The following is a 17,953-nucleotide window of genomic DNA, read 5'->3' on the forward strand; positions in this document are numbered from 1 at the left end:
GCTAAAAACAGCTGTGAAGCTATTCTGAGCCTAAACCTTTACACAGCTATTTTCAGCACGGTCGCACAATACTGAGTCCATAGACCCAGGCTCTGAGACTCGTGGCCGCAGGTTTCCACTTGGGGTGGAGACATCACTGGTGGGTTCCAGTAAATCAGCTGTAGAACTGGGAGCCAAGGGCTCTTGACTCCCAGGTTGGTGCCTTTCTCTTGGCATGACAAGCAAAGCCATTTTGATGCAGTGACATGGAACCAGTTTAAAGGGGACCTGCAAAACTTTTCCTTCTTCGGAGTCTGACGCAGCTGCTCCCTGCAGATCCACTGCTACTTGCTTTAATTTCACTAGAACACCCATTTTCATGGGAGGGAGTTAAAAGTAATGGTGACCTTTTCCCCCTCACGTAGGTCCACGTAATATTCCTCTCTTTCTCTCCTTTCAGGGGGACTTTCTACTCCTAAATCTTTCAGGTATCCTTGAAAATCCCACCTTGCATGGCTCCAACAGCCAAAGTGAAGCAGTAGCCATCTGCTTTCTGACAATAGGATTTAGTCACCAACTGGAGGAATGATGGGCTACTTACGAGGTATTCAAAGTTCAAGTATGACCAGGTACACTGGAATGGGAGTTTTCCCCTCTATAGGAAAAGGTCTCCCATTTGACCAATTAACTTGATGTCTGCAGCAACTGATAATTGCTACAAAGAGGGCATAGAAAGCCAGGAGGTTTTGCCAAATGTTTTACCTTGCTAAACTCACCGACTTCTATTGCCCTCATGACAATGGTATCTGAGAACCTCGTTCGGAGATTTATCCTCCCCTCTGTGCGGAAGGGAGGTATTTCCCCATTCTGCAGAGGTGTTGAAGGCACAGAGGTTAACGAACAGATATACAGGAGACCAGATCTCCTATGGGGTACAATGGGAGCTACCAGACACGTAGTGTTGTGGAGCTCTGAAAATTGGGGCCAGGCAGCTAAAGGTTTGGTGTAGGGCCCAGATCCTCAAGAGATGTTTAGGTTTGTAACCAATTTCAGTGGAACCTAAATACCTGTAAAGGATCAGGTCCTAAGCGAGATGCCTACAGTCACACAGGGAGTCCATAGCGGAGCTGGGAATGAAACCCAGGTCTCTGAAAGCCCAGGCAAGTGTTCTAAGCACAACCATTCTCCTCTATAGCAGGGACAGAAGTGGCTCTGAGCCAGGCAGGTAGCTATTAAGAATAGACTAGAAGCGTGGCTGTTGATTTAGCTCCCAATAGACTTCACTGGGCACCACATTGCGCCCATGAAGTCACGTCACTGCAAAGTTTTTTTTTTTTTTTTTAAATATCCAAAAACTGATTCAAAATTAATTTCCTTTGTTACTTGCCCTCCCTCTTCCAGCACAGCTGGTAACCTGTTTAAATAAAGCCAGAGGACAATTAAAAACACAATTAAGACCATAGAAGTCAGCAGGTAAAAATTATATTTTTATTTTAAATTTGAATAAACCCAGAAGAGGATTTGTTGGTTTGTTCCATTGAATGGTTCAGTTAAAAAGGCCAAATAAATTTCATTCTCTGGGGGGGCGTTCAGGCCCATCGGAAGAAATATACAGACAAAAAAAACCCACCAATAATAATTAAAAAAAAAAAAGATCTAAACCCGGCACTGAAATGCAACTTGGAAAGCTAAGATGTAAGACTTGTTTGTTTAAAAACAAAAACACATGAATGAAATGGTTACAATGATGCAAATTTAGCTTTTATCTTTTTTTTTTTTTTTTTAAAGATTTTACTTATTTATTTTAAATACAGGTTTAGGTGCTTTTTCAGCTATGAAAAAAAGGCAAAAAAGTGCATAAGTCAGAGAGAAGGCAGAAATCAAGCAGTAAGATGTCTGTTTTCCATGGCAGAAGGAAAAAAAAGGGGGGGGGAGAGGCAGGGGAAGGGGAGGATAGGGACAACAGTGTCAAGGTAGCATTAAAAAAGTTTTAGGCCAAAAACTTAGTTTCCTGTGTTTTTATTTGGTCCATTAAAAAAGGTTTATTCACATTGTTACTTCCCCCCTCCCCAGACAACTGGCTCTAAGAACAGAGTATTAGTGATCAGGAATGTGCACCTCTCCATTCCCCCAGGTCTTGTGCTCACACGTTTCAGCACCACCAAGGATTTCAATTCCCTACAGCCCATCGCTGTCACTTCTATGCTCTGCCCAAGGCTGATTGCATCTCCTTTCACCCACGCCCCTCCCAAGTCTCCCACAAGCCCTTAGAGGAACAGGAAAGCTGGTTAAAAAACAGAAGGTTCACCATTATCCCCAGCCCTGCTGCTAGCTGGCTCGTCCAGTGGGATGGAACAGCTCATCAACCCTTTTAGTACAGTACATTGATCTGGGGACAGGAGACCAGAGACCCTCTTGCCCATACAAGCTTCAGCGCTATAGCAACTACCAGAGAGAGACTAGGAAGTAACAGGTTTCAGGTCTCGCTGCTACCCACCCCTTAGGCCCTCTCACTCAAACATTTCACCTTCAATTCAGGGTCCCTTAGGCACGGTTCTGCATCTCCATTGTGCTTCTGGAAGTGAAACAATGAGCACTTGAGAAAGAGGAGAGGCCGTGTGTGGAGTCCTCTTCCATATTTCAGGGGTGGCTTCCCCATTTTAAAAACCTAGCAGCCTGTTTCTCCCTTCCCCCGAAAGGGCAGCACCAAGGTAAGAGTGTACGGAGCAGAAGTGGAAGTGTACGGAGGGGTAAACCCGGAACAGTGCAGTGGGATCAAGCAGAGGTCTCCAGTGTGCTCAGTGAGAAGGGGGCACCCATCAGAGAGACTCTTGAAACTGACATGCTGCTCAGCTTAGTCCCCACATTGCCTCTTAAAGCCAGATAGCAAAACTCAGTTAAAAATTACAAAACATTTAGCCAGGCCTGTCTGCTGAGAACTTACAGACCCCCTCACTGGATGCACCGTAGAGAGCCTCCCCTGTAATGCACCATCAGGTCAGACTCCCCTGGGATAATGAGGGCAGTCATGCTACATGGAATTCCAGTTGAGAGGGAGAAAGGCACCAGGGAGTGGGGGTCTCAGCATGCCAAGGCAGAGAGGGCAGCAGAGTTGATCCACTGGGGAAATGTGGGAGGATTCGCAGCTAGCTATTCTCAATGCCCAACTTCCTTCACCAAGGACAACATAGCCCCATCTTCCCTGCATACAGATTTCCAGTTATAGTGGCCCCTGGGCCCAAAACATTGGGTTGGGTTGGGGATGTGCTTTGAAGTTTTGGTCCCTGATGCGATCCAAGCCAGCAGCAGCCTGGAACGTCTACCACCAGCCTGGACCCAGCGAGAATGCAGAGAAGGTGGGGGCGGAATGTATCTGTTCACTGCCCTTCCTGGTCCCTTTGCCACTGACCTTCCCCTCCGCGCAGAGAAGGCTGTAAACATCCCAGCTCAAACTGGAATGGAATTGGAACTAGGCCTGGCCCTGCTGCCCCTGGGAAAGGCACGGATGGAACAGTCTGGCTCCCTCTCCTCCTTCCAGCTGAGGGTTGGCTGACTGTTGTGTGAGGAGGTTTGTTCTACCTCCCTGCCCCCACCCTGCTCTCCAGAACCACAGTCCCAGTAGTGGCTCCCGCTGAGCAAGGCACATGCCAGTGTAAAGCAGAAACTAACCGGAACTTGGTAGAGCCAGTCCCTGGTCTTTGCCCCCCAAAAAACCCCAAGGCACCTCATGCCTTTTTCACGACATCTCCGCCAGCCAATCATGGGGCGGAATTTCTCCAATGGTCGGCTCAGTTCATTCATGGACATAGGATGAAAGCAGAGCTAGACTGAGCAGTCAGTGGCTCCAAACAGCCATAGGGGCAGGGGGTGGTGAGGGGGGCACTAGAGACTAGGAACCACGCCCCAGACCCTGCTCCACATGGCCACGCAGACAGCGAGTTTATCCAGCAGCGGGGATGGGACAGCGAGCAGTGACCCTGGCTGAAAGCTGCTGAGTGAGGTGAGACATAACCCTTCTATGCAAGAGATCAAAAGGAATTTGCTGCTGCAAAATGTAGAAGCTGATTGGAAGGCACATGAGCCCTTCCCCTCTACTGGAATGGTATTTGGTTCTAGAGGGGGTTCTGGGTATCGCTTTCCTCCGCACCCCCCATGGGGACTCCTGGATGACCATGGGGGAGGCAGGCCCTCTGCCCCTCCCCATAGCTCTTAAACACAAGCAGCTCATCCAGCCTCAAGCATAAGCAGCCCATGGGCTACTCCTCACTCCCAGTGCGGCAGCAATCACCCCACAGAGCGTAGAGATGAAATGGCCCAATCCAGCGTAGCTCAAATGGTATGGCCAGGCCTGTGCGATGCTGCTTTTGAGAGCCCTACCCTGTTCGAAGGACCACAGCCCCAAAGCCCCACTGCCTGCTGCTTCTGCCTCTGTCCCCCTCAGACCCTGGGGATCCCAGCACCTCTGCAGGCAGTGACACAGCCCAAAAGTCAAGGAAAACGCTAGAGGAACAGAGCGAAAAAAGATTTAAAAAAAAAAGGTTAAAAATTGATTGATCTTAGATTCTTTGGAACTAATATTTTTTGTTTAAGTTTGTGAAAAAATGGGAAGTGGAGGGGAGAGAGAGAGAGAGAGAGAAATGTTTCCATTCAGTCTAACAGTGGCGATGAGGTGGGAGAGGCGACTGGGGATGGCCCAATGCAAGATCCCTGGTGCCAGCTAAGCCCTCCCTCCAGTTGGGAGGTACTCATGGCTCTAGAGAAGGGGATCCCCACTAACCCCCCTCCCCCAACTTGCTATTAAAGGGGACACCCCCTAGTCATTTGTCCCTTGCTGCCCCTCCAGCTGCCTGGCTTGGTCCCCAGCAGAGGTGAATGGGTTTGGTCCTATCAGACGGGTCAGCTGGGATCCTTTCTTAGCTCAGGATCACAGCAATTCCAGTTGCTTCCCTCATATTCCCTGGGGATGCAGGGCATGCGCCTGGTAGCTAGGCCCCCACCCCTTCAGAAAGATGGGGGTGAAGGGCGAAGAGATTCGAGGAGGAAAGCTGCAATGTTGGGGCCAGCCCGAGCGGCCCCTGGACAGGTTTCCCACCTAGTCCCAACAGAGCTATAATAGCTACAAAACAAAGCTAAATTGGCAAGAGAAACCAGAGCCCGCTGCAGAGTACTGATGGGCCAGGGGTGCAGCTCTGATGGAGTAATGGCAGAACGCGGCAGAGAAGGGATGCTGGGCGAGAGAGACATGACAGGGAGCCTCGGGTGGGCTGGGTGCTTCGGGTGTTACTCCACGCCCCCTCGCCCACGGCTTAGATGGCCTCCACGTAGTTGGCAGGGAGCATGCCGGTGTCCCCCGTGCGCTCGACCGTGCCGTACATCCAGCCATCGTCGATCTGCTGCACGTTAACGATGGTGTCCCCATCCTGGAAGGAGACCTCGTCTTCGTCAGCAGCGTTGTAGTCATAGACTGCGCGGAACCGCTTCTGGGGGGCGGGGAGAAGAGGGTCAGCAGCACATAGGGGGCTCTATCTCCCTTCCCTCTCCCCGCAGCCTGTTCATGGCAGCAGCCCCTGCTCTCCTTCCAGCCAGCAAAGCCCCCCCCCAGAGCAGTTGAGCTTTCTATGGGGAAGAGCTTGCAATCAAGGGGAGTTGAGGGGCAATGAACTTTGAAGGAGCCACTCCTGGGCTCTGTAGCAACAGCGCCACTGGTCAGCGAGCTGCGGGGCTGGGCCCAGCTCCCAGCATGTCAGTGAAGGCCAGACACTGGGCTGGGGGGCTCGGGAGGCAGAGTTCAAGCTCTTCCTCCACCATGCGCCTTAGTCAGAGGGCAACCAAAAGGCAAAGTAACGGGAGACCAGGAGCATGAGCCCTGATAATGGCTGCAGTAGGACAGCACGGGGGGTGGGGGGCCCCCCCATCTACCTGACCCTCACCCCCACGCAAGAGGGTTTGCAGCAGCTGGGATAGGTTGCATGACTGGAGCAAAATGCTGACCTGCACTAGCGGCCACTACGGGGATCCCGCCAATGAGCGTCAGCGCTCGGTATGTTAAGCGCTATTGCCGCCCTCTGGGCTATACTCACTCCTCCTCCTCCTCCTCCTCCTCCTCCAGAAGGGGCATTACGCTGTGTAGAGGCCGGTGCTGCAGGCTCCTTGAAGCCATAGGACTGAGATGGAGGCTGCTGCTGCTGGTAGGCTGGGAAAGAAACAGTCCCGGTTAGTCGTGGCAAACTGCCGGAGTATTGGGTTATGGAGACCCAGAGCCCTGCATCTCTCAGGGATGCTGCCCTTCTTTGTAACGAGCCTCACTCATAGCTGGGGTGGGGGGGCCCTTTAAGGGGGAGCCACACGTGGGCAGACGTGTTGGGAAGAAGTTCTGCATCACTGGGCATGGACTTCAATAGCCCCACTGCAGCCAGAGAACTGAAACCTGGCCTCTTTGGGGCATCGGTGTCAGAAGATGAAGGTAGAAGGGGGAGGTTGTGCAGGAGACGCCGTGATCTGCATAACCAGGGCTCCCCCCAGAGACTGTTCAGAGCTCCTTACCAGGACTGCTGGGCTGGACTTGAGGCGGTGGCTGATGCTGTTCCACAGGTCTCCTGTAGTTGGCACCATCCTGGGAGTTCCTGCGTTCCATCTCACCACCCTCGCCGCCACTTGGGCCCATCCTGCTCTTCTCAAACTCTTCATGGTACTTGATCTACAAGAAGAAATTTGGAATTAGAACAGTGCCGGGGGGCTCCTGGCCCAGCTGGGAGCCTGTCCATGCCAGTCGCACAGGTCTGCCCCCGATGAGCAGGTTTTAACCCATTAAGAGTGTTCCCCCCCACAAAACCAGTTGCTTCAGACCCATTAGCACGGCACAGACCAGAGCCAGGACCTTTACAATCCCCAGGCAACAGCCCCAGCAAGACCTCACCTGGACCAAGCCTCCGTGAAATTGTCTAGGTGCACTGGGCGCTCCTCTCGTGTGCCAGGCCCACAGCATGGTGCTGTGTGCTGCAGCTGGAGAGGCCATCTTTGTGGTCATCGATCCCACAGCCCTTTTCACAAGGGGCAGCTAGAATCCGGCCATGACATCCAGGCTATTTATGTTCTGCCCACCTAGCAGTTTCAATGGTGTAGCCCTCACTGCCTGTCCTGAAGGGTCACAGCATTAGCGGGATGTCAGACAGTTCTGTCCCAGCCCAGAGCTGCAGCGCAGCCAGTCCTACACGCTGCCTGAAAAAGACTGGGTTGGGACCGCACGAAAACTATTGCTGTTCACGTACCAGTACAGCAGGTGGCACTGCAGACTCTTGGCAATTCCAGAAACAACCCAGGTGGGGGGAAAGGAGTCAGGCATCCTAGTCCCCTCCGCCCAAGCTGGAGGGTTTAACAAACAGGGGATCCCCCCCCCATACACACACACTTGGTTTGGACAGATTCCTGGCAGGTGACATCCTTTTCCTCTTGCCACCCAGCATCAGTTCCTCACCTTTGCTGCACTCTTCTAGGGCCCTCAGCTGAGGGGCCCATTTGTGCCACCCAGATCTTCACGGGAAAGGAGCTTTCCGGCCGTCTAGGCTGCTGGGACCCCGACCAGTGTCGTCACTGTTCTTGTACTCCTCCCCCATCTGGCGCTAGCCACCTGCTGTCCCATCTTATGCATGGATTGTGAGCTCCTTGGAGCCCAGCTGCAGTGCCTACAAGGCCCGGGCATGGACCAGGACCCTTTGTGCTAGAGTTCGGCGCTGTACAAACAGCGCCCCATCACCCAACAGTGCTCGAGCAGGCCTGCGGAGACGGCTGGGAAGGGGCAGCGATGAGGAACACTGCTAGGCCCAAGTCAGCTGATGAGCACCGCTGGACTCAGGGCTGGCTACTAGACCTCCCTCAAGGGAGGCCGACCAGGCCCACGAGGCAAGGCCAAGGGGAAGGATGCCACAGGGATTATTCCAAGACTGCAGCTCTAAAAAACAGAGGTTGTAAATCCTCCCCACCCCTCTCCCGGCAGCACAGTGCAGCTTTCTGGCCAGCTCAGCAATGCCTGGGGACAGGAGATGGACAGCGGTATCCCCTGGAGTGATAGTTGTGTGTAGGGAGGTTGTGGGTGTGGGGGGGTGTATATCAAGTGTTCTATAGTGGAGCTGCCAACCACAGGCCCCTGCTATTCCAGTCTCGGGCTGCCCCTGCACCTAGATCATGATTTGCAGCAGCCCTGCCTCTTCGCATTACCAACAGCTTCTGTCTGAGGGTGGCGGGTTAAGGCCAGGAACGCTCTGCTGTGGTTTATTTGGTTCCAGCTCATTTCCACTTGTGACCAAGGCCAGGTTTGGATCTAGGTCCTCGGAAGAAAGGCTAATGCAATAGCCACCTCGCACCAGCCTCCGCTGCGGCCCTCTTCTCTCCAGTCCCCCCACCAGCCCTGTTCCTCACTGATGCTTTGCGAGGGAAGCACACGCGTGGAGGTGAGGACACCCTTTTCAGGCTGCCACAGGCTCTCGGCATGGCTGCGGTTTACAACCCCTTACCATGGCAACGCCTCCAACAGTGGTGAGAAGCTACAAGCCTGCAGCATCCCCTGGGCAAGAGGCCTCAAATCTCCCTGGCCTGACAGAGGCTACTGAGGAACATCCACCCCCCACATCTGGCTCTGTTTTAGCTGTGTTCCTTGGAGGAGGAGACAGGAGCAGAGAACACGCACAGACCCATCTTCAGTACCTAGGCTCGCTGCTGCACAGGCAGGAAACCCTTGGCCACTCCAGCTGCATTTCCACCAATGTTCCAGGCTCAGTGGCTGTCATTTTTCGTGGGCCTCTAAGCAGAATGCAGGCAGGCGTGCCTGCAAGTGTTAGCGTCTCTCCCTCCCTGACCCCTGCTTTGTCTTGTGCTTCAAGTCAGGACAGTATTCAGTATGTGTGTTACAGTAGCACCTAGAAGCCCCAGTCAAGAACCAAAACCCCACTGTGCAGGGTGCTGTACAAATAGTGCAGCTGTGATTGTAGCCACATTATAGGACATCTTGAGCAGATCCCCTGATGCTGTGGCAGCAAGTGCCAAGGGGGCTTTAAAGCAGAGAACAGGCCCCAAACCAACCCCAGACGTTGCCTTCACTCAGTTACATAGAGAGCCTGACACGTAGCCCCTACGTCCCGCAGCTCCGCTCAGAGCCCCACCACAGCAGGTACAGCCCTCCCGATCTCTTTCACACCTCTACTGGGATCTCAGAACTGCTCCTTCAGCAGCTTGGCTTGGAGTTACTTAATTGACACTTAGGCCCTACTCCCACCAAGATTAGAACCATGCTTGAACACAGCGGGCAGGGGTGTAGCGCGCGTCCCTAGCTGGTGCAAACAGCAGTTTCTCCGAGAGCCACGTTAGCTGAACTGTTAACGACATAAGGGTATAGGCAGCTTGGGTACCCATGGCGCCCTCATACAGTCAGGGAAGCAGGGCTTTGAACTCTGCTAGCAGCAGCTGCTTTTAACAGCGGTCGCTAGACTAGAGCTGAGGGCTGTGTCGGCTCCCTCTGTCTTCGGGCTGCTCTGGGAAAATCCCTCGCTCCTGGCTTTGGTCTCCCGAGGCACAGCCGCTCAGCCTCAGATTCCTGGAAGTGGGAATGCTCCCAAGCACCCAATTAGGGCCCCGCAGCTTGGCACGAAGAAGAAGCAGAGAGGCTGCTGTCCAGGAAATCAGAGGGCAATTACTCACTTCAAATGCTGCAGTATTTATAACAAAAAGTGAGACAAACAGAGGGGGTAGGAAGGGAATCCCAGCCGAGGATCTAAACAGAGGGCTACAGATTAGCTTCATCTCACCACACCTCCTCAATTAGGTTCCCCACATTAACCCTTTGAATGCCAGCTCTCAGCCCGCCAGAAGGAGAAGATTATCTAGCCCCAGGCTGGAGATGTTTTGCAGTAAGGATTAGAGGAGGTCCCAGTTACCCATCATGGGTGCAAGAGCCCCCACACCACCCAGACAGCACATGGAGGACAGAGCCAGGGATGAGGCCACGTGCTAGGTGGCAGATTCTCAGTCAGACCAAGAGGGGCAGGGTTATTACCCTCTATTGTACTGAGACCCTGAACCAAGTCAGATGCTTCAGAGTGTCTCAATCAGTCCTCACTTGGCAGACAAGCATCCCGTAAGTGGGAGGCTGGTGCTACTTGGGTTTCCACCCCCGCAGTGATGCTGCATGTAGCCAGCCTTCGAACGGCACCGATGCTACAGGGTGGGAGCAAATATCACCAGCCCCAGTCAACTCCCTCCCCAAGTACTAAGCAAAGTGCTTAGTAGGTGTTCGTGCTTAAAAGCAAGGAGAGAAGCTGGCGCAAGACCAGGACAGACCGAATCCTTGCTTCCAGGGCACCTACAGCCATTCCTGACCTGCAAAGGCCCCCTTGCTATTCCAGTCCTGAGCCTTTCCTGCTGATTTATGATCTGCTAGGAGTGAAGTTAAATCCCACCAAACCCATCTCCTCCCTCACGAGCCAAGGCAGATGTGAAACCAAGGTTCTACGCAGTGAAAGTTTAGCACATGGACCTTGAGGTATGTGTCGCCCTTCCCAACCTGTCACCATAGAGACCCCCAAAACAAAGTCAAATGCCAAGCGCTCTACCAGAGATAGCCCTGGGGAGAGGAGGATCAGCATGAGAACGCTTTACAGGGGCTAATAGGGTGTCTGTCCTACACCTCACTGAGGAAATTCAGCTATGGGAAATCCTCCTCAATAGAGCTCTGAACAGTTAACAGAGCCAGGGAGATTGCTGGGAAGGAACCAACCGGAAGAAAGGAGAGGGCTATTGTATTTTCTAGAGGCAATAGTTAGCCCCCCTGCCGCTTAAAGCAAGGGTGGCATGTTGCTACCTTCTGCCCAGTTTCAGGGACCTTCACGGTAGAGAAGAGATGTGACTTAATTGCAAGTGAAAGCAAAGGAGACCGCATCCAGCAGCCTGAAAACAGAGAGCCCACGAGAACCATGGGGTCCAGCTCCCAGACTTGCAGTCTCTCCAAGCTGGGCCTGGACCCCGTAGCCACAGCTGGAATTGCTGGCTGCACGACCCTGTCGAGCCATGTCTCCCAGAACACTGGTGCAGGCAGTGCTGCAGGGGAGCGTCTGCACTTTAAAGCAGCGGTCTCCCTCGGCTAGTCTCGCTGCAGGTCTGTGCACAGTGTTGGGACAACACCAGCTGCAGTTCTTCTAAGTCACTGCTGGATCTGAACTGATTGTAGCAAGGGACACGTCCTAGTGTAGACAAGAGCCTGGGGCCCACCCCGCAGCTGCACGTCCAACATCTCTCTACACTGTATGTAAACAGGGCAGGGGTGTTCAGGTCATTGGCAGAGCTACCTTAACCATCTATTACAAACGGGCAGAGTGCGCACACAGGCGTGGGTGGGGATCAACTGATCAAACAGAACCTCAGAGAAAGTATTTAATATTAAACGTTCTGTAGCAGACATGGGTAGTTTTTAAGGGTACCCAAGTCCCCTTTTCAAAAGAGATTTAGGCTCAAGTCACTCTTGAAAATGGCACTGGGGCACTCTTCAAAGTGTTACCCGCCATGCTCTGGGCTAGTGGTCAGGTGACTCCGCATCCACCTGTCACACTGCAGCCCGTGAATCTAGCGAACCTCTACCCACCACCAATTAAATTGATTTTGGTCTAGAAATCAGAGGGGAACCTAATCACAGGCTCCACAGCCTAAGAAGCCTAGCAGCAGATGCCACCAAGACGCACTGGTTGCGTACCACGCTCACAGCCTTCCGTCTCCCACTGCAATCGGTTTCTGCTTCACTTTTGCTCAACGGCCGGTCCGGAGGGCAAAGGGTTAACGCCTGGGCGTGGGTGTAAATATGACTAGCTACTTGAGTTAATGAATACACAGCCAATGCGGAAGACACCTGCAGCCCATTTGTTGGCTGGTTAAATAGTTATTTGCTGCAGGACACGAAGCACAGGCGGGAGAGAAAGCCTGGTGCAGAGCTCTGCTTCGGGGTAGGGGAACTTCCCCGAGCAAAATATTTTGCTCTATCTCCCTTCTCCTTAAGGGGGGTTGAAATCCCGACCCGAGGCAGCCATCACCTTACTTACAAAGCCGTGCTGTTGAGTGGTCAGAGAATCAGGACTCTGGCTTCTATCACTCCCCAGCTAGAATACCTTCCACCAAGGGTGTCTGGGGCTGTCAAGGTTTGCCATGGACTGCTAGAGCCTCTGGAAAGAGGCACCACTCTATCAATTCATAGAGAAGCGTTGAAGTTTGAGGGGGAGCGGGCAGGGCAGAGAATGGCATTTGTCATGAACATCCCCCCCCCAGCAAGGTTAGGAGAAATAAATTCAACATGCTGCGGGCCAGGCACCTCGCAGCCCAGGTACCCCCTCAGCTGCTAACGCCCCGTAAGCCTTAGAGCTCTGCCTGCACTCCCGGGTGCTTTGTTCAGGGTCGGAGTGGGTGTTTGTATCTTTATTAAATAACTAATTTTATTGGCGGGCAGGAATGATGCTAGACAGCACAATGGGGAATCCTCCCAGCCCTGGGAGGTGGGGAGGGAGGTGGGGGAGATAGACCAGGGAAAGTGAAAGCTAAAGGCCCAGTGCAGCTCTCCTGAAATCCGCAGCAAAGCGCTTGAAGCAGCAGGAGCAGGACAGAGCCTCACCCCCCATGGCAGCATCGAGCTGCCCCATAGCACAGCCGGGTTCAGGGCTCCCGTGTAGTTCTTGTTCCTTGCTGTATTGAGTGGAAGCTGCTGACCTGCCCCAAACAAAGCTATTGTTTCTGTTTAGCACTAGAGCCAGCACCCCACCCCTGCCCCAGCTCCACGGCAGGGGAGCAGGCTGCAGCGTCCATAAAGCACCTCACCTTGGTGAAGGATTCCTCTGCAAGCAGATGGCTGCTGGAAGTGCACTGGCACAGGGTGGGGAGGGATAGACCTGCCCGTCAATCCCAGCTCCCCCCCAGCCAGGGGTTACGCTTTAGTGTTCCAAGGAGATAACACTGCACCACTACATGCTGCCATAGCTCCCTGCTCTCTCCAGAGGGCTGCATCGTGCTCTTCTTCTCCCACTGGGAGTTTCACCCCTACCCAAGGGAAGATCCTCCATGTAAAATTCCTCTTGCCAGGCTCATCCCTTCCCTTTCACAGTTGTAGGCTAAAGGAGCGTGTGGATTGGGGCTGGGGAGAATTGGTCTCACCTCAAACATGCAAGGGCACCTGGTTTAGCACCACAAGCTGGAACCCTGCAGAGATCTTCACTAGCTCGCAGAAGATGCCATATAGGATCAGGGCAGGTGACCAATTTGAAAGCTTTGCCCCTCCCCTTCCCCTGGACATTTTCCTAAGTTGGTGCCAGACCAAGTTTGAACGGCTATCAGAAAAAGAGCAGCTGAAACCCGGCTGTGATGCTGTCCTCTGGGCACTGCTGCAGAAACTCTGCATCTGCTCTGTTCCCAGAGAGGGGCCAGGGCACTCGTACATTCTTAGGGAGGAGTAGCTCTAGCTTTACCACCTGGATTTCTGCTGGTAGAAAACACCCCCCCCCCGCTCCCCATTGGTCTGCCCTCAACTTCCTACTGGAGGTGGTTATGGGGCAGGATAGGGGACTGCACTTCCTGGCCAGGACCCCATCTGGCCACGCCATCTTTACCAACTGAGCTGGGGCAAGGCCAGAATCTTGCCAGCCCCTGGGCTACATTAGCCAGTTCATCCCTGGGACCTATTTCAGGCCTTACCCCTGGCTAAGGCAGACACAAGATCTGCCCCAACTTGGACCCCGCATGCCATGGCCACCAGGGGTATTATGGCAGCTGGAGAACAGCCCAGCATAGGACTGAGAGGCTCTGGGCTCCATGGGTATTCTCCGGGGGCATTACAGTTGCTTTACAGCCTCTTTGTGCTAGCCAAGGCCTAGGGCATCAGAGAGCCCCAAATCTCTAAAGAAAGGGAAGTGACTAAATGGAAGCATGCTGTCAAGTGGAAAGTTAGCAGGCAAGATCATGTGCGAAGCTACAGCACTGAGGGTTGGTTTTACTACCAGCATTCTGTGGATCCTGCCCTGGACCACACTCGTTTTGCAACAGCTTCAGTCTGATAAGAAAGTTAAATACACACAAGGCAGCAGCTAAAGGTTAGTTAACTCCATGTGTTCGGGAGGAAGCAGATGGTGTGTACCCCCCCTGCATCCCCCTCCAACCCTACAGGTGTGGGAGATCTCCCACTCCCCGCCAGAAGCAGGAGTGTCACCAACCCCAATGCACTCCCGCGCAGGGCGTGGTACATGCGCTCACAGCTGGCCCTCCCTCCAGCTGCTTATGGGAAAGAAACAGTAACGCACTGAGAGTGGCTGGCATCACACAAGCTCTGGAACTAACTGGGCACCAACTCAGACCATCTGCAAGAGGATTGAACGACCAGCTTAAGTGGCTCCCAGATTTGTGAACTTAGCTTTCACTTCAAACATGAACCTTATTTTTGGATTGGGGGTGGGGGGGGGGGGGGAGAAAGACGACGTGGGGCTAGTTAGTGAGTCAATGAGCATTGGACTGGGACTCTGACTTGAAGGGTTTTGTACTCCATACAGTAGCCACTGCTGGGGGTGAGGCACATACAGGGTCTCTAGTGCACCACTTTAACCTAACCACATTGCTGGGGATAGTTGCCTTCAAAGATGTCCACTAGGGAGCGTCTTAGAGGTCCTAGAGGCAAGACACTAGGAACTGGGCCCTTCAATTGCCATCTGAGTGACAAAGCAAAGGGCAGAAGTCCCTTTAAGCCCCTATGAGACCTAGTCAGGGACCAAGGCCACACTGTGCTAGGCCCGAGAGAAGGTCCATCCAGGTCAGAGTGGGGGGGGAGAGGAAAAGAAGTGCTGGCCTTTGAAGCTGTAACTCAAGCTCCATTTGGAGGGCTGCGTCCAGCACGGAGTGTAGTGAGGCAGCTGGCAGCCTAGCAATCAGCACTCTACCATGCCAGGTAGGAAACTGGGTTACACAGCCCATCCTGCTGGAGAGCAGCAGGTGCCAGGATTACCTCGGCTACAGTGTCTTTTCAGCCCATGCATGGCCTGAACAGCTGCAGCAAAACCCTCCGGCAGCCAGGCGGCTGGAGCCAGCTTTGGACAATTGGAGGCAGGGTCAAGTCAGAGGAAACTGGCAGAGGACACCGCACAGCTGTCTAAGTGAGACACAGCAGGAGGAAGCGAGGTGCGTTTGGCTGAGGTTTCCTGAGACAGCACTGAAGGTGAAGTTAAAGCGGAGTCAGTCATTCTGCACTCTGGTACTCCCACAGCAGGACACCACGAGACGAGACTTGTTACTTAGACAGTTCTCCTACAGCCCAGGATTCAGTAGCTGACAGAGTTCACAGTATGGGGCAGAGGTGACTGGCCCATTCAGGGCCATCCCTGAGGGCTCACCCTTGCTTGGTTTCATTTTGTGAGTCCCACCAGACTCCAAATCCCACTACACTTTGAACCCTTCATGGCATATTCAGACTTGCCAAGTCCTGCCAGCTCCTGCTACAGCTCCCATGATGGGGCATCTGCAGGGAACAGAGGCTTCCCATGCCAGTTGCACAAACATACAGAAATTATGTGCCCTAGCAGGAGGACTGTGCCCACTCCCCCGCCCCCAACTATCCTAGAAGGAACCAAAAGTTGTAGTAAATAAAGACCTTGTTTTCACCACCTCAGAGTTTGCAGGGCTGCTCCTTTGTCCCCCGTCCCACAACAGAAAGCCAAGGGGTAGCACAGCCACATAGCGCTCTAGACTCTAGAGCACAGATTAAAAAGCTACATACGTTGCTGATCTGGTCCTGAGTCTTCTTGATTCTCTGCAGCTCGGGGGTGTCAGCCACCACGCTGAATCCCTTCCCTTTGTTCTTCTCAAAATCCTCCTTGTAGCGAATCTAGGGACGAGAGATAAGCAAAACAAGCTCTTTTAGACACTGCGAGAGTCATCCAGAGCAGCCCATGTGGCAAGACCCAGCCTCTGCGTGATCCACCCTTTTCTCAGCATTGCAGGCTACACGCACGATCGCCTTTTAGCCCAGCCTCCCAGCAAGAATGGCAGAGTGGGTTATTCTTAAAGGGGGGTTACAAGCTCCAGGTACAACAGCACTTCTGCAACAAAGTGCAAGTCTGCCACCTCTGGGGTGGAACCCAATTAGGACAATTATAATCAAGTTACAAAGTAGGGGGAATTGTGGGAAGCAGACTATGGTGACCTCAATTTGTATTTGGCTAGTACCTGGGGATCAACAGATCCATTCCTGATGGTGTATGTGTGTGTTGTTATTATTAATTATTATTATTTTAAAAGGCCCTGAGTCACACATCTGTCTCATCTCTCCTCAGAGACAGCAGCATACAACTGTTAGATAAGCTGACACGCCACCACCCAGACCTACTGAATAGCCCTGAGCTAATCCCATCCACGGGGATTGCCAGGGCCCCCCCCCTACTTGACCCTGCCTCACCCCCCAGTACAGCTTCACCATTCCCCAAAGAGTCAGCCAGAACCACAATGGCCTCTACAGAGACTAAAAACCAGCCCCTGACTCAATCCCTCCAGCAAGGAAGGAAATGCTCAGACCAGCCTCACTGGATGGAAACTGTGCTGCTTGCAGCAAGAGGAGACTGTCACAGCTGCAGGCCACTTTAATAGCTGGTCACAGTTGTTGGAGAGCTTTCAGCAATAGAGGACTTCCAACAGAGAGCAGTAGCAGGAGATCAAGCAGCACCTTACACACCCTCCATTTAGGAGGCAATAGTCTGCATCCAGCCCAGGCCTTCCCTAGCCCTCTGGATCAGCTGCCACTGTCTGCACCAGAGGGCCAAAGGCCTCCCCCAAGGACTACTGGTGGGATTTTCAGGAATGCCCAAGTGATTGAGGAGCACAAATCTGTGCCTGAGACACTTTGAACCCAGGTAAGCAAGTACAGATGAGCCCCAGTGCAAGGTTTGTGCAGGGAGGGTAACAGCTCAGTTTAACTCTGCAGTGACAACGCACCCTTTGGGATGGTCACTCTGTGATGCTCCCAGCTTATCCCTTTCGGAGGCAGTAAAGCCTTCAGAGGAGGACCCTGCTTTACCTGGCAGATGCTCATTTTAAGGAGCTGCCCTGAGGTCCCCTCAAAGCTTACACAATCCTGCCCTCCCCCGCTAGCAAGTGAACCCATGACTAGGGCAGTCACAGGTCACCGCACTCCAGCGCCAAGAAGGAAGGTCAATAACTTGACTCACAGCTATAAGATTGCCACCCTCTGCACCCCTGTGTGATGGGCACCCTCTGATTTGGGTCTCTAGAGTCCCAGCCCCTCCCCATGGGAGGTCGGGGCACTCAGGACGGAGAGCACTCATGCAGCCCTCTGGGATTTCAGGCACTGCCCATTCCCAACTCCCACACCGGCTGCGGAGAGCAGGAAGAGTCTTTACAAGGAGGGGGGCTGGGAGGGTGAGAAGGCAGGAAAAGGCAGGGCAAGGGAGCATGTGGACACGTCACTCCCTCTCACTCCCCTCCTCACCTCAGAGCTGGAGGAAACACTCATCTAAGCAGTGGCCAGACACCAGTGAGTCTAGCCAGCGCCATCAGTTTCCTGTAACCCTTCCCGGCCCACAGCCTGAGAGGAGCCAACACTACAACTGCAGAGCACTTAGCCAAGAGGCTGAATCACAGCTGGGCATGCCAGGGAAGGGCTCCTGGGAGTCCTACACCAACCAGGTCTTCAGAAAGTTGTACACACCACGCAGACAACCTAGGCTCAGACCCTCCCCCCAGCCAGCAACGCTAGAGAGGGATGCAGGAGGAGACACAATCCAGTCTGAGCAAGACAGCATTTCTACAATAGCACTTGCTTCTCTCCCCCTGCCCCTACCCTTCCTGGGCATCTCCTGCACAGTAAGACTGCATGCCTCTTTTCTTTGGCCTTGTCACCTGCACACAATGCCAAGCTTTACCTCTGCAATCTACTGCACTAAGGAGGAACAAGCCTGTG

General features: G+C 53.3%; 1 protein-coding gene across 1 annotated transcript in view; it reads right to left on the minus strand.

The window, feature by feature from the left end:
* Positions 1-1,446: 1,446 nt before the first annotated feature.
* LASP1 (LIM and SH3 protein 1) overlaps positions 1,447-17,953 on the minus strand; it is a 56,241-nt gene continuing 39,734 nt past the window's right edge. The window contains exons 4-7 of the mRNA XM_065422480.1: positions 15,758-15,865; positions 6,523-6,676; positions 6,060-6,172; positions 1,447-5,459 (exon numbers count right to left, since the gene is read on the minus strand). Of these exons, the coding sequence (XP_065278552.1) occupies positions 5,286-5,459; positions 6,060-6,172; positions 6,523-6,676; positions 15,758-15,865 (549 nt within the window). The 3' untranslated portion in view covers positions 1,447-5,285. The remainder of the gene's footprint in view (positions 5,460-6,059; positions 6,173-6,522; positions 6,677-15,757; positions 15,866-17,953) is intronic.

This window comes from Emys orbicularis, chromosome 25, assembly GCF_028017835.1.
Source record: "Emys orbicularis isolate rEmyOrb1 chromosome 25, rEmyOrb1.hap1, whole genome shotgun sequence".
Lineage (NCBI taxonomy): Eukaryota > Metazoa > Chordata > Testudines > Emydidae > Emys > Emys orbicularis.